This window comes from Tachysurus vachellii, chromosome 20, assembly GCF_030014155.1.
Source record: "Tachysurus vachellii isolate PV-2020 chromosome 20, HZAU_Pvac_v1, whole genome shotgun sequence".
NCBI lineage: Eukaryota > Metazoa > Chordata > Actinopteri > Siluriformes > Bagridae > Tachysurus > Tachysurus vachellii.
The window spans coordinates 9,965,547-9,981,524 of record NC_083479.1 but is presented as its reverse complement, the minus strand read 5'-3'; the positions used below and the strand labels follow the sequence as shown (position 1 = coordinate 9,981,524).

Here is a 15,978-nt window from a genome sequence, read left to right as displayed (position 1 = left end):
TAACGACAGTCTTTAGAAAAGATCATCTCCCAATATGCAAAAGATTATTTGACATGATCCAGGTCTATAGCCAGACAGCGCCTGGAGCAAACATGTGGGCCAAACATGAGAGCTAAATCAGCGTGTCTTTCGCTCCTCAGGCTCGTCCGGCTGCGAGGAGACAGAGAAACAGCAAGACCGACAGAATGAGTGAGAGAAAAGTAAGAGGATCCGATCCCTCACCCTGTCTCTCTTCCTCCATTCTCTCTGTTCCGGTAATGAAACTGTTTATGGCATGCCGCTCCCAGATCAATATGTGCTCCAGCAGAGTGAAGCTGCTTAAGGATCTACTACAGGATCTGAGAAAGGGAGCGGCAAGTCCCAGCACTTCCGCTCTGTAGCTTAAATAAATGCATCCGTGGCATATAGACATTAGAAGGATTCGACCATTTCTGTCCACACAGGCTGCTCAGATACTTGTTCAGTCTCTTGTCATTTCTAGACTGGATTACTGCAATGCACTGCTGGCAGGTCTACCTATGAACGCAATCCGTCCTCTGCAAATGATCCAAAATGCAGCTGCCCGGCTTGTTTTCAACCTGCCAAAGTTCTCTCATACCACCCCGCTGCTGTGATCCCTCCACTGGCTTCCGGTAGCTGCACGCATCAGATTCAAAACACTGATGCTGGCCTACAAAGCCAAAAATGGACCAGCTCCCTCTTACCTCAAAGCCCTCATCACTCCTCGTACTGCACCCCGCACCCTCCGATCTACCAGCACTGCTCGACTGGTTCCACCATCTCTCAGGGTAAGAGGCAAGTATACTACAAGACTCTTCTCTGTACTGGCACCAAGGTGGTGGAACGAACTTCCCCTAGAGGTCCGGACAGCTGAGTCACTGGCTATTTTCAAGCGGCGGTTGAAGACCTACTTATTCAGGAAACACTTCAACTAGCACTTCTTTCATTATCTTTTGCATTTAAAAAAAAAAAAAAAAAAAAAAAAAAAAAAAAAAAAAAAAACCACACCTTTGACACTTTCATTGTAACTTTGAACAAATGTTTTAAACTCATGGTATCTTAAGTATGTAACTTAGTGATCCAGCATTAATGTATTCAATGTTAGAGATTTAAGCACTTATGTACGTCGCTCTGGATAAGGGCGTCTGCCAAATGCTGTAAATGTAAATGTAAATGTAAATATAGCAGTGTAATCAGGCAATTTAGGGACAAAATGATCAGGGGCCTCACACAGGATGATGACGAATCTAACGATAAACACAGAGACACATTTGAGTTTGTCAATAGCTGCAAGGTTGAAACAGGAAATTAAACCGTTTTGGGTGCATGAGGTCATTTAAGTAGTCACATTTAGATAGCACTTTTTCATGCATGTGGATTTTGCCTGTATGTGCGTTTTGTTTTTAAATCTTAGTGCCACAACAAGCATAGAAATATCAGACAGTTTGGACTTGGTCTGTTTTTTTTGTTTGTTTGTTTGTTTTTAACCACAAAACATAAAAAGAGTCACATGATTTCCATTTACTTTTTGTTTAGTCTTAGATTAAGTTGTATAGCCAGTGGAAGGTCCTCATTAGGATAGTAAAACATGGGTTGTGTTTGTGTGCGGTTTAGCAGTACGAGAGGTAAACATCACACCTCACAGTTGATGTATCTTTCACTTTGAGTGGTATGCAACAATCGGGCTGACGTGACATTTAGTCGTGTGTTGACGACTGTGAGAAAACCAGCTCAGATTTGGTTATAGCCGGATGGCAAAAGGTTCTGCTTTCCACGGTACTTGCATCATCACCAGACTTTCCCACAGCATATGACAAGATAAGTCCAGACTGTAAATGTAATGTGTGGATTCTGTCCATCTTCTGCATACTGTTCTGTCTCCATGCTGTTTTTTAATCCTCAGCATTGGAGCCTTGAGAGCTGCTCAGTTGAGCTGTGCTTAGTGTATGTCTGTGTGTGTGTGTGTGTGTGTGTGTGTGTGTGTGTGCGCGTGTGGTGGAGCCTACACACTTGGGACGTGTGTGTGTGTGCGCTGCATGTGATTACTGAGGGGGCCATAGGAGCCTGAAGGCATAAAAGTAGGCGCACAGACGTGTTCGCAGACACACGCTCACACACGCTCGCGCACGCACACACACACACGCGCACACACACACACACGCGCGCACACACACACACGCACACACACACAAAATGAATCAACCATGTCAGCCAGACTCCCAATGGACCAGGGCCACAAAGGCGCATCACTTACGGACAAAACATCTCCAGACGATCTTCACGCCCCCCACTTCTCAAAAAAACTCCCACTCTGACATGCACATCTGCCAGCAGGAACTGGGCCAACCTACATCACAAGCACGGACATGAAATAGAGGTCTCATTAAAGAAAACACACACACAGAAACACACACACAGACCCTTTTTCTTCAACGCCCTTCCCTTTTTTCTGTCTCAAACAGAATTCTACACTTCAAGCTCCAGCTGTCAAGATTATTATTGATTTTTGCCCTTGGCAATCTGAATTGCTCTTGATGCCTCACCTGCTCCGCTGATGTTAGCAAGACAAGCGGAGATGCTCCAGGACAGACGGGCGTCCGAGTGGAACGCCGGTATCACACAAGCTGTTGTGTATTCACACTGCTGTGATTCAAAACTTAAGGACATTAGAGACACAACTGACCCTGAAACTACGTAACGAGGAAACCAGATGTTGTGATGTTTAACGCAGAGACAAATAAAAGCCACTCTGTGATTAGGAAAGTGCTGCACTGTGGATTCATCCAAGTTTGCACCATTTGTGAGACTGCACGCGTCCAGGGTTTGATGCCACATCTTTTCCACATGACATCACATGACCTCCCCCACCCCGGGTGTTTGCGCGTGAGGACATTTGTAGCAGAGAACTGAGCATATCTTTGTATATGTGATTTTAAGTGGACGGACGCATGTGTTTATGAGTCTGTGGTTCAGGTGACGGGTGGCCCTAAGAGGACTAAGCAATGCTGTAGCTGATTTAAGGATATAGTGTGTGTGTGTGCTTGGGTTTGTATGTTTGTGCCTCTGCGAGTAAGAGTGTGTGTGTGTGTGTGTGTGGTGATAATAAGAGGGTATAAGTAGAAAGGAAGCACATGAACAGGATGTAACTGGGTTTCCCCCCTCCTTGCGTTTACTCTCTCTGTTCCCAGAACACTTAACCTCCAGCCGAAAGCAAGGAGCAACTTGCTATGAGATTGTAAAGGGACTCAGACCTACAGCGGCTTTCACCTGCTGATCTTTGGCCTGCACAATCATATCTGAGGTCTAAAGGATAACGATACTCACAAAGCATAAACACACCCAGTTCCTTGTATTTAATATCTTAACAGAATCATCACTCACAGGCTTTGTCCCCCCCCACCCCACCCCCAGATATTCTACAGCTTTAAAAAGGAGTATGATATGTAAAGCACCCCCCCCCACACACACACACACACATACTCACCCCACCCCAAGTCTTTTTTTAAATCACTGAGCGGATGAATGCACCCAGAAAGTGCTATCTGGGTGCTTTTACAGCCATGCGTCTGCTTGCCAAGTCTAAATCAGGGCACAACAGATTCTTTTGGTTTGCCTAATACTTGGTTTGGTTTTGTTCCACACTGCACATTATTTGTAGTAGCAGATCCCCATAAGTGGCTCATTTAGCCAAAAAAATAAAAAAAAATAAATAAATAAAAAAAATAAAATAAAAAGCTTCACTTCCTATAGGTCGGGTCTGATTTCTGAATCGAATCGTGACCAAAAGCACTCTAGAGTTCGGTCGGGTGCCGTTCAGAAGGTCTCGGGGTTGCTCTGGTCTACACTGGGGTCTGACTGCTAGGGTTTCACCTGCACAAAGGAACAATATCACAAAGCAAAACAAATGCAAACCGCCAAAAAAGTAAGGTTTGGTTAAAGATGCACTTCATGTTTGAAGTTTGAGAGACCTCAACAAAATAGTGTGAAGAGCGCTAGGAAAAAAAAAAAAAGCACAGCAGATTCTTCTTAAGTATAAAGACTTTTTACAAAGTGGTTCCGCTTTGGTAAAAAGAAAGCCTTCTACTGTAGCTTTCTAAATAAAACCTTAAAGATGTTTCAGCAGATGTTCAAACCAAAAGAAGTCTTCGGTGTGATGAGACGGAAACTCTGACTTATGACTAAAGTATACGGCTGCTTTTATTCTCAATTTCTGTCCTACGGACGCCCACATTTTTCTAGAACCACTCTGGACTGATAGCAAGAATCAAGATGAAGAAGAATCAAGATGTCAAGAATCAAGATGAAGCAAGCCAGTCTTCCCACCCAGTGACAACGCAGCCAATTCTGCCGTCTTAGACTCCTAGCGACACGACTTGCACCAACGTTCTATCTACTAAAGAAGTCAAAACATTTTCCTTATTGTACAAACAGGAAGTGCAGTAACATGAAAGAAAAGAGTAGAGAGCAAAGAGAATTTGTCATGTGTGTCAACTGATCGTAAGTCTAAAAAAATGTTAATTATAGAATTACTTAAACAGGACATCATGTGTTTAGTTAAACACAATCTTGTGTGCTGGGTGTGAAGGAAAGTAAAAAAAGAGAATTATTTTAGGAAGCACTGTTTCAATTAGAAAGGGCCCCGTAGGAGGACATATTGTTACGCATTCTGATCAGTGAAAACAAGTCGTCTCAGAGACACACTGATACTGCTATCCTGACATGTTTACCCCGGGCGGATTTGTCAGTTCTCGGCTCCAGACCCTGGTGTCACGCTGGTCCCATGATGTCCTGAGTGTTAATCACAGACAGCGTTTCGGCAGATTTTCCTATCGCTCGGGTGAACTGAAGAAGTGTTGAACTTGTAATGGTGAACCAGCTTTGATGTCTGAAACACAACTCCAGTCACTAAGACACTATGTTCAACATGATAAGGAGGACTGAAAACCTTCAGAGACAAAGAAAGAAGAAAAATAAGACAGGGCAGAGCCCCCTTATAGACTGGAACATCTGGTCACCGGGCCCCTGCTCCGCTGTCGTTTGAACTTCACTTTGTGTGTGTGTGTGTGTGTGTGTGTGTGTGTGTGCGTGCGTGTGTAATGCAGCTGTAAGGGGGTTGGGTTGTGTGTAGGGGTGTGGGGAAGGGCAAAAAGGAGTGAGATGGCCCATTTGGGACACAGGACCTTAGATAAGCGAGGACATACTTTCCTTTCATCCCTTCTAGGGTCATTAACTTTAAAGGAATTGCGACTTTAGTCTGTAAATAACTAAAATGAGCAACAATCAAAGCAGTTTGGAAAAAAATCTAAAAAAAATAAAAAATAAAAAAAAAATAATAATAATAATAATAATAATCATCATCATCATCATCTAGGGTGGGTCCAGACATTTTTTAATTACATTACCAATAATTATACAGAAATAAATAACCTTTCTAGTATCAAGCAATCAGGGAAATCAGTGGAACATGTAATTCAGCGCTGTTTGTTTGCCTCGGCCTAAATAGGGGCCATGAAATGCGCACGCACGCTACTAGTCTTGCTCTTTATAACTTGTTTTTAAACTAAATGTATCGCAGCGTTTTACTCATTTTAATTTTAATGTTACTCCCAGAGGTGTTCAGTGGGGTTGAGGTCAGAGCTCTTCAGTTCTTCCACTCCAGCCTCGACTCACCACGTCTTCACAGAGCTCGCATTGTGTACAGAGACACGGTCATGTTGGAACAGGTTCAATCCTTTTAGTTACAGTGAAGAGACATAAATAAGACAGCATACAAATCCTGTACAATCGTGTGTCAAACTTTGTGAAGAATTGTGTGTGTGTGTGTGTGTGTGTGTGTGTGAGAGAGAGAGAGATGCTCAGTTGCCCACAAACTTTTAGCCGTACAGTATAATGTACACGTCCAGTTCAGATAAGTCGTTCTTGTCCAGTGCTAATCGACTCTGCAGTGAGTCAGAGACGAGGCTGGGAAGCTTCGTGGACAGTGGAGACAAAATACAGCCTACTGAGTTTGCATACTCAACTACTGCACAGTGTGTTGCACAAAAGAACTTTTACATAGTGTCCCTGGGTATTATTACACACACGACAGCTCTATTTTTTTCTGTACATACACTAGCACAACTGCTCGTCACACGTATCAAAACGTACGGTTTTAAACCTGCCGAGCTGTAATATATTCTGTACATTTAACCTGCACAGAAGTCTAAGAGTGTAAAAAAAAACCTGGAGTCATTTATATGTATATTTTTAAGTCTTGTAAATGTCATTGTCCTTATTGTTGCTCTTGAATTGTGGCTGTTGTGACCATGTTTTTCCTCGAGAATTAATAAAGTATTCTTTATCTCTGTATTGATTTGTCTCCGTCATTTCATGTTGTCGGTTTATCTGCGTGACGCGACATTAAGCTTATATCGCAAAGTCTCATGAGAGCAAGGATTGTGCTTTCATAGCAGTTGTACAATTAGGAGCGAATGAGAATGATATTGGACAGATACTAGTATGACTGTTGATGCATTCTAGTCAGGACTGATTTAAATATCAGAGTATTTAGAATAAAGTTATGCAATAAGGTTTCACATATGGCATTTTGTTGCACCATAATTGGAATAAATGCAGTCAAATTATTTATAAAAGACATCATAAAGTCCAATTCGGTGTTCAATCTCGGTACAGCTTTACACTCTGTGTGTGTGTGTGTGTGTGTGTGTGTGTGTGTGTGTGAGAGAGAGAGAGAGACAGCAAACAAGTGGTTTAGACCAGTGTGTACTCCTTATTCATCAGGATTCAGGCCTTTGACATTTAGTCATTGTGCTCTTGTCCCTTTCGACTGTTTGTCTCTCGAGGTCAGAGTGGGGGGAAAAAAACCCAAACTCATCTCTCCAAGTACCTTAAACGTATAGTTTCACATCCTCCACTTTCTTTTTCCAGTCCTGTCTGCACTTTTGTTTCAGCTTCAGTACTGAGTCAGACAGAGAAGTGCACAGGCACCAAAAAGAAAACAAGAAAAAAAGGAAAAAAAAAATGTTAAAAATATCTAAATGAATGTTCACCGACAACACAAAAGAAACACAATGTTTGAAAACGGACAGATTTTTTATCCTGTGGTAATGGTAATTTGTTTAAACCAGAAACCATCACTTCACGTAAGAAGTGTAAGGAAAGTGTAAAACAGAATTTCCTTGGTATTTCTCTACATGTCGCTGCACACTCAGGTCACTTCTGATCGTGCTCAACAGAAGACAGCACGACGTCCTGCACTCACTCTGAAACGCTGCGGTACAAACAGCTGGTGTGTTTGCATGCATAATAGCAACAAAACTGTTTAAATCATTCAATCCTAACTCCTAGGAGGAAAATGAAGGTAGTTGGGTGTGCAGTAATTGCTCCTTAGCAGAATAATTCAGTTAATTAAGAATCTTTTTTTAGGAACGTTTGTGCAAAGCTCTGCCTGCCCTAAATACATTAACTACTAATTCCCGAGGTCGAAGCCCAGCTTTTTAGCGTTATTAAAACTCTTACTAAAATGAACAAATGTTTTCTTTATTAATTAATTAAAACACACACACACCATGCAGGTAGAAAAAAAAAGGAATCTTATTATTAATCATTTACTATGAATCTTCTGATCATTAACTGAAATTGTTTGTTTTTTTTATTAATGATTTTGTTAAATAGCTAGAACAGAAATCAGCAATTACTATTGTGCCAAATAAACGTGAGATTGCTACAAGTGCCTCATTGTTGTGTTTGGTTTGTGTCCGATTCTTTTTTGTTATATTTTTATGTTCAAATTGAGTAAACAACAGGTCTAATTATTAAGACGCCCTGTATAAAATAAAATCAACATATTTAGTTGTGCATAAATATGTATGAATTTCTGATTTTAACAACGAAGTAAGAACTGGGTACTGTGTGTGTGTGTGTGTATGAGTGCATATATGATAGTGTGTGTGAGTATGTGTGTGTATGGGTGAGTGTGTGGGAGTATGTGTGTATGAGTGAGTATGTGCGTATGAGTAAGTATGTGTGTGTGCATGAGAATATGCGAGTGAGAGAATGTGTGCGTATGCAGGTGTGTGTGTAAATGCGAGTGAGTGTGTGTTTGAGAGTGTGTGTGTATACATATATATACACACATATACATATACATACACACATATACATTATATATATATATATATATATATATATATATATATATATATATATATATATATATATATACACACACACACACACACACACACATATATACATACATACATATATATATATATATATAAATAATATATTACATATATATATATATATATATATATATATATATATATGCGCAATTGAGTGAGAGTGTGTATGTATATGTGAGTGAGAGTATGTGTCTGTGTGAGTGTGGTGTGTGTATATGCGAGTGAGAGTGTGTGTGTGTATGCAGGTGTGTGTAAATGCGAGTGAGTGTATATATATATATATATATATATATATATATATATATATATATATATATATATATATATATATATATATATATAAAATTGAGTGAGAGTGTGTGTGTGTATATGCCAGTGTGTGTGTGTGTAAGTGCGACTGCATATGCGACTGCATCATCTAGTCATTATTAAGCCACCATAATACTAACATCATTAGTAGCAGGATGAAACTTGGGTCATTCCTCCTCCACACTCTAATGTGCTTTGGTTACTGATCGCTGAGAGGTGGTGGGTGATGACGATGACGATGATGAAGCACAGAGTTGCAACATGTCAAGCCTTTACTGTTTACTCACAGCAGATGGTAGAGTTACAAGGCGGGTAGCTCTAAACAGCCGCAGCACTGTGTTTATCAGCGCTGACAGAGCTGAAGCCTGCCTCGAGCTTACTTAACACACGCCTACTCGCACAGACACGCCGATGAAATGCCGTGATCGGCCGCAAAGCCTTTATGTTCATTAATATCAAAGCTGCTATGATAAAGGTAAAGCTGGAATGTTCGCAAAAATATTTCAACCCTTATCTACTTTTTAACCTGAACAGAGCGCACTTGTTTAAAGGAATGCTCGTGGTCAGGTACAAACTATACGGCCGATGCAGAAAAAGGGGTGTAAATAAAACCACCAGAGGCTTTTCCCAAAGCCTTCACTAATGTACAGAGCCCCAGAAAGCACATATCTAATCGGTTCGAAGTGAAGCAGTTGGAATTTGCAGCAAAGCGGACAGAAAGGGATGGCAGCCTACACTGTACATTAGCCATCTCGGTGGCTGAATAATCCTATCCTCCCTCTGTGAGAGGACCTGGACACATCTGCCCTTCCGTCATCTACCCTTGGAGTAAATCTGTGCCACCGGTGCAAGACATTGCCAATTCTCAGAGGTTGGCTTTGAAGTAAGACATAGATAACAATCATTTGGTGCATAAGCTCAAGTATTAGGACAAACTTTCTCTGTATCTCTGTTTAAATTCGTCTCCCCTCAGCCCGAGTTCACCTCAAAGCCACAGCAACCTTTATGCATTTCTCAGCACATTCTTACAGCTAGCTACCTCGAGCTAGTAAACAAGCTTGTTTTCCTCAGTCTAACATCTTTGCTTTTACCTGCACGTTTGCATGTCTGTGTGCGCCGATGCAGAGCTGGATTAAAGGAAAACAAATAAATAAGTCTGATTTAATGAAAGGACCTGAGCTTGAAGTGTGCGGCACCCAGATAGCACCAGAATGACAAAAACAAACATAATGACCACAAACTGAGAATTACACGTAATCATGAAAGCTGTGTGTTTGACCATCTCAGTCAGACACATATGTGGCCCTTCAGCCAATAATAGCAAACACGCTCACTTTTGTGTGACTAACCTTAAAACACTGAGAAAAGAATAAAACCAACACCTCGATTATAACAAACCATCATCATCTGACACTTTTAATCACAGTTAATTTGGTAAGAGAACAAAAAAGTTTAAAATGAACACATTTTTCTTTGATTATAAAGCATAAAAAACACAATCCATCTTTCTTGGTGCAACTCATTTCACTCTGAAGCTAAATGGCTCGTCTGTGCATAGAACCTAGGCTACTATAAAATGAATTAGCATTAGGTAGGATTAAAGAAATACCCTTCTGGGCAGGAAGCGTTTCAGCAAATGTGCAAATGAGATTCAATTATTTTATTTATTTATTTATTTTTTAAATAATGACTGGTTACAATTTCAGTGCATATGCAGTAACAAACAAATACACGGTGTCCACAAAAAGTCTCAGTACACACTGGAAACAAAGCCCACTAGCTGTGAGGGTACGAATGCCACAATGCACCGGTTTAGTTTCTTGACCAAGATCATTTAAAGGAACACATTTAGAAAAAGATGAGCGATTTATATACACGAGAAACGTTCGGGTGTGTGAACACGAGTTCGTGATGAGTGGGAGAGACAACACTGTGTGTGTTCAAAAAGAACCATCGACCATGTAGAGGAGTATTTAGCAATAAAAAGTTACATTTTGCTAAAAGTATTCATAGGGACAGCCTGTAGAAATTAGACTGCGTGTAAGACCCATGGCTTTTTGTGTACGCAGAAAACTACGACGGTTTCCCCACTGTCTGTTGCTGTTTCACTGATTCTCCTAATAAAATGAGTGTGAGGCTGCATGGCAGGAACGATGTTTACAGCACACACACACACACACACACACACACACACACACACACACACACACACACACACACACACACGGCTGGGATCAGGAGGTGTAGCATAATTACAAAAGCGCATGTGAGGGCCTCTGCAGCATGCTATGTTACAGCGCCGCATCGTCGCTCTTGCGAATAAGTTTTGTTCGTATATAGCATGTCTCCGAAATCAAAATATGCTTCGTGAAGAATTATCTACAAGCCAGATGGACAGACGTGGATACAAAGAGCTGACAGCTAACAACATGGAAGGAGGAAAAAGGAAAGAACGAATATTTGCATGTGGAGGATAAAGGTAGCAGTGGCCCGTCGGCTTTTTGCTCATATCGCTACCTTTATAAATTTCCTTCTCAAATACAGACACAGTAAAGAGCATGTGCATTCACTGTCCTCCCGTCTTCTTTTGTCTCCAGTGGGAGGCGTTCCCTTTGTGCAATGAGGCCTGGAGGGCAGCAGACTGCATCTTCCACTCGGGGCGGAGGGTTAAAACACACACATACAGCAAAAGTGAAAGACCTTCAGCAAAAGCCACTACTATGAACACGCTGAGTGTCACAGACACCGAGTACAGCAGTTTGTCACGACAGCCTGTCAGCCAGAGACCTCAGGCTAGCAAATGCTCTTCTTTCTCAACCCCAACACATGCACGCACACAGTGACTTGTATTTTCTTATCGTCACTTTAAGCACACTCACCCGCAAGCCTGTTTTTTCCATCATAGCTCCCTCAAACACACACACAAACTGTGAGGTCAGGGTGAATGATCAGAGCTGTCAATTCACCCACATTGTAACACCTCTGCCAAGAGCTTTTCCACAATCCTCATCAAGCATCCACACAGAGAAAATACTGGGAAAGGAACCAACAACCAAAAATGCCAGTGTTTCCTGGCAACGTCTGAGGACATTTTCAAACAGGGCCAAAATGAAGACCAACTCTAAATAAGACACTGTTCTTTACAACTGATACTGGAAATGTCAATTGACTCAAGAAACAAGATTTCCCTTTTTTGGTAACAAAAACAGTTTGTCAGTTTTGGGTGAGCTGTGAAAGCAATTGACAAAAGGAATTGCCCTTTGGCCCAAAGTATTTATATACGAAAACCAAATTCATTTGTTCATTTAATGTGGATTTGCTTTAACTATCAGACCTGGATTTTGAAGGTAATTAGGAGTTCTTCACACTAGCATTTAAACAGACCGCAGTTAACACATGGAATAAGAATAAGTCACATGATCTGACCCCTTCTTAACCTCCTTCCTGCTGGAGGCACCATCAAAATAGGAACAAGATCATCCAGGGATTAGATATGAAAACCATGTTAACACCCAGGTATGTGTCAGCATCAAAACACTGAAGCCAAAGAGGAAGTGCAAAGTGCATGGGACTGTCCAAACAAAACTGCGTACACACGCACACCACTCAGTATTCAAGTCTGAGGAAATAAATCCGATGGGTAAAATTTTGTCCTGATTACGTTCACACGGCAGGAAGGGGAAACAAAAAAAAGCTGTGAAGCCAAGACCTTACCTGTCCTGGGACTGCTCCTCGTACATCCTCTCTTTGCCCTCTTTAAAGAGACGGATTGCCCTTTTCGATTTCTTCATCAGGCTGTCGATGTAGACTTTAAAGTAGTCGTTCTCACTGAGCTGTGCGAGTTTCTGGTTCTCCTCGTATTTGCACAGGATCATCCTCAGGTGCTGGTACGTGTCTGGCAGAATGTCCAGAATGTAAGGAGGGCTGTTTTTCAGCTGTAGCCTGGGATTCTGACACAGCCTCACCTAGAAAGAAAGCGCAGTCTGACTTTGTGCATTTGATTTACATCAGTTTCTAACTGAACACCTCAGTGACAAAAGCTAGGGAATAGCTAGGCAGGCTACACATGAAATGGTTAAGCTTAAGCTAAAAACATTCAGCATGCACACATTCCAGGAGATTTAGCAATAGTTTGCACGCAAAAAATAAAAAATAAATAAATAAAAAAATAAATAAAAAAAAAACACGATCTTTCAACTGAAACCGTGAACATATGCTGCATCCCAGTTTGTCTAGTTTCTGTACTAAACAAAGCCCAAGATGAGAATTAGTGGGTCCCAAACTGTAGTATATTAAAACGAGCATATCACAAAGGTACCCAGATGATCTACAATTTCAGGTACTTTTCCTTTGATACTTTCTTTCAGCTACTTGTGTGTTAAACAACTTTGTTAAATATTATACGACCTGGTTTAATATTACACATTTAATTGTTTAACGTTACATATTATCTGCCAAATGCTGCAGATGTATTTCCCTGTATATCTCCTCTGGAAATGTGTAAAAAAAAAAAAAATATATCAAAAGGAATGGTACATTGAATTTTATAATAAAATAGTACAAATTCATACATAAAAAATAATAATCTGAATCTGTTTACAGAATCGGTAAATTGTGTGGATTTGTAATTAAATATATATTTTGCATATTTTTGTACAGTGTACATTTTTGCATCCACTGCATCCACATTTATTTCTAGATCTAGATATTTCTAGTTCAGCTAGTCGTGCAAACCAATTTCCCCCGGTAGGGAAGTACCAACCTCTATATGTATGTATGTTTATATATAGTAATTAAATAAGTAATTATAGTAACTAAAGAAAAGCTGAAACGCGATGAGGAGGATGTCCATAGTGACAGTTTGTATAAGGAGGCATCGCCGATCTCTCTCCTTACAGGAGTTAGTGGTACTTATACTATACCTTCAGAACTTTGAGTGCACAGTATTAGGTGAACTTTGATGCTGCAATATATACCTTTAAAAATCATTTGAAATATATAACAGGACCTTAAGTACTTTAGTAAAAGTGCAGCACATGCAGGTGGAAGATTACATTTCTAGTGAGAAAGATGTATTTGGATGCTTCTACCTCAGCAACAAGAGGAAATTGTTTGGCATCATTATTTCTGAGTGTATTGTATAGAGGTGTCCTGAAGAGATCCATTTTGTCACAGGCTCTTGCAAGGTTTCTACTTTCTAAATGCATGTCTTAAATCCTTCATCATATCCACAGTGGATATCTTCATTCTAAAGATCTCGTTTGGTCTATCAACAGCTTTCCAAAAAAAAACCTGCTTTAATTTGCATATAAATCCCAAAATATTCCAAGTTTTCTAGACTTTACGCAACGATCCTACTTCAACAGGGCATTTGTTTATTTATAGGTTGTTAAACTACATCCACAAGGAGGCTCGTGTTGCCAGATTTTGCCGTTTTAAGCTTTTTTTTTTAGTTTCAGTATGGAAAATTGCCTTAAGTCGGAATTTTTTTTTTTTTGGATTGGTTTACAATATGTTTGAGGTGGTAAAGCGCTACTGGGATGGTAACTGGTTTCAAGCTGGCGACTGGGTGAACTACTTTGGGTTAAGTTGGGGGGGATAAAAAGGCTTGCGTCATCGTGAGTGGAGCCGGAAGCACAAGCCACACGCTTTTACCACTTTGTCCATGAGTTTCCATGTTTTTTCCACAGCTCGCCGGTCAGCCGCGGCCTGTTTCGGGGGTCCCACAGCATCGTGAATGGCGTCGATTATTCCCAAAATGCGCCCTTTCCTGGGGTTCGGGGCGCGCGCGCCCACACTCCGGCCACCGAGTGCGGTTGCCATGTCCTCCTCACTGTAAAAGAAGGAAAAGCTTTGAGCGCAAAGGAAAACGACTAGCTGCTTCGTCATAATAAAAAGGCCGAGCTACACGTTAGGCTCAGTCCGAAACCACACACTCGAAATAATAACACAACGTGTCTAAAAGTAGGGCACAAAAAAAGCACATATCGAGTGCATGCCAGATGTTTTAACACGGTTTAGTGTTTTTGTTCTGCAGCGGTTCAGGGACTTAAACCAGCTGACTTCAGAGGAAGAAAAACAAACAAGAAAAACAGCACTAACTAACTAACTAACTAACTTTGTACCTTCAACTAAACGCCACTTCTTGTAACAATTAAAATAGTGCACAGTATAAAATGTTATTATACACATTATATATGTGTGTGTATATAAACACACAAAACTGACAATAAAACTCAGTCTTTTTCTTCCTTTCGGATTTCTTACAGTCATGACATGTGAGAATATATGAGAATTATTTTTTTGCCTCATGTTAAACTAGTGTTTTGTTTGTTTCAGTATTTTACACCAAACACTTTTAAAAACCAAAACAAACCACGACGCTGCGTTCAATAACATCTGTGAGCTAAACGACTAGCATTCAGTGTTCCTGCCTGGTACAGTGTGTGTTCTGGTTCCTCCATAAAGTCCAGACTTACTGCGGCAGGAGAGAGGGAATGTCAGAGCAGGACACAGGGAATGTCACAGCAGACTTCCCGAGTTCCTGAAAACACAGAGGTCTCCAGAGACTAAAGAAAAAGGCGATAAAAACAACACGAACACATCTATTCCAACGTCGGGTCAGTAAACCGCATTATTCCGGAAATCCTTCCCAAACAGAATAAAAAAGAAGGTAGTTTAAATCCTGTTTTCCTCGATGGGGAGGTTAAGCGAACACAAGCGCGTTACCAAATCAGTACGCTTTAAAAGCCGAGCTCGGGCTGCGTCCTGCGCAGCTCCCTCCCACCCAACACCAGAAAGGGGCGGGGCTACGACAAGAGCTCGTCTTGGTGGGTGGGATTATGGAAATTAAAGTTCTTTTTCAGCCTATCGCAGACAGGTAATAACGTACACTTAATATGAATATTATGACTAATGAGGCGCAGTTGTGGGTGGTTGTGCATGTATATGTAGATCGGTTTCCAGTGGAAACAAATGATGTTGAGTGTCTTCAGACGACATGGGAGGTTGAATAACTGATGAGTCAGATTTAACATAGGTTCACATTAACTGATAAACCTTGACTGATTTATGTCTTACTTGCTAGCTTGATGATAATAATAATAATTCATTCATTCATTCATTCATCTTCTACCGCTTATCCGAACTACCTCGGGTCACGGGGAGCCTGTGCCTATCTCAGGCGTCATCGGGCATCAAGGCAGGATACACCCTGGACGGAGTGCCAACCCATCGCAGGGCACAAACAGGGCACACACTCTCATTCACTCATGCAATCACACACTAGGGACAATTTTCCAGAGATGCCAATCAACCTACCATGCATGTCTTTGGACCGGGGGAGGAAACCGGAGTACCCGGAGGAAACCCCCAAGGCACGGGGAGAACATGCAAACTCCACACACACAAGGTGGAGGCTGGAATCGAACCCCGACCCTGGAGGTGTGAGGCGAACGTGCTAACCACTAAGCCACCGTGCCCC

At 41.2% G+C, this 15,978-nt stretch overlaps 1 protein-coding gene across 1 annotated transcript in view; it reads right to left on the bottom strand.

Annotated features, from left to right (window-relative positions):
* cblb (Cbl proto-oncogene B, E3 ubiquitin protein ligase) overlaps window positions 1-15,271 on the bottom strand; it is a 72,965-nt gene extending 57,694 nt beyond the window's left edge. The window contains exons 1-3 of the mRNA XM_060895382.1: window positions 14,975-15,271; window positions 14,151-14,328; window positions 12,210-12,460 (exon numbers count right to left, since the gene is read on the bottom strand). Of these exons, the coding sequence (XP_060751365.1) occupies window positions 12,210-12,460; window positions 14,151-14,318 (419 nt within the window). The 5' untranslated portion in view covers window positions 14,319-14,328; window positions 14,975-15,271. The remainder of the gene's footprint in view (window positions 1-12,209; window positions 12,461-14,150; window positions 14,329-14,974) is intronic.
* Window positions 15,272-15,978: the final 707 nt, after the last annotated feature.